This window comes from Cynoglossus semilaevis, unplaced genomic scaffold (genome assembly GCF_000523025.1).
Source record: "Cynoglossus semilaevis isolate Cse_v1.0 unplaced genomic scaffold, Cse_v1.0 C19007742, whole genome shotgun sequence".
Taxonomy (NCBI): domain Eukaryota; kingdom Metazoa; phylum Chordata; class Actinopteri; order Pleuronectiformes; family Cynoglossidae; genus Cynoglossus; species Cynoglossus semilaevis.
Genome location: NW_007588781.1, coordinates 1 through 738, shown reverse-complemented (window position 1 = coordinate 738; position 738 = coordinate 1). Strand labels below are relative to the sequence as shown.

Below are 738 nucleotides of genomic sequence, written 5' to 3'. Positions count from 1 at the left end.
ATTGTTTCTCAACCGTTTCTACCCATATCTGTGTCGACCTCCAGGTGGCGGCGGTTCGCGAGGGCATGTCGTGGATCGTGCCGGTTCCGCTGCTGTCCCTGCTGACGGCTAAACAGCTGGAGCAGATGGTGTGTGGGATGCCGGAGATCTGCTGCGACGTGCTGAAGAAGGTGGTGCGCTACCGGGAGGTGGACGAGCAGCACTCGCTGGTGCAGTGGTTCTGGCAGACTCTGGAGGAGTTCTCCAACGAGGAGCGAGTCCTCTTCATGCGCTTCGTCTCCGGTCGCTCCAGGCTGCCGGCCAACACGGCCGACATCTCTCAGAGGTTCCAGATCATGAAAGTGGACCGCGTGAGTAAAACGTTAATATCATTTGTAGAATTATAAAACTATAAAACAAACTGTCAGTGAACACATCACACTCTATATATAGTTTTATTTACTTTCATTTTCCAAATGAGTTTTAAATCCCTCCCCTTTCCACCGAGTACATTGTTTGTGTGATGTCACTCACACTCTCTCCCCCTCTCTCCCCCCCACAGCCGTACGACAGCCTGCCCACGTCTCAAACCTGTTTCTTCCAGCTGCGTCTGCCTCCGTACTCCAGCCAGGCCGTTATGGCGGAGCGGCTGCGTTACGCCATCAACAACTGCCGCTCCATTGACATGGACAACTACATGCTCTCCCGGAATGTGGACAACACGGAGGGCTCGGACACAGACTACTGATGCAGGGGGGG

The 738-nt window shown here is 54.2% G+C and overlaps 1 protein-coding gene across 1 annotated transcript; it reads left to right on the top strand.

Annotated features, from left to right (window-relative positions):
* Positions 1 to 25: 25 nt before the first annotated feature.
* Positions 26 to 732, top strand: LOC103399455 (probable E3 ubiquitin-protein ligase HERC1). Its single transcript, XM_008338144.3, has 2 exons — positions 26 to 350; positions 542 to 732. Exons 1-2 carry the CDS (start codon positions 66 to 68, stop codon positions 725 to 727), a joined length of 471 nt encoding a protein of 156 aa, XP_008336366.1. The 5' UTR covers positions 26 to 65; the 3' UTR covers positions 728 to 732.
* The last annotated feature ends 6 nt before the right edge of the window (positions 733 to 738 follow it).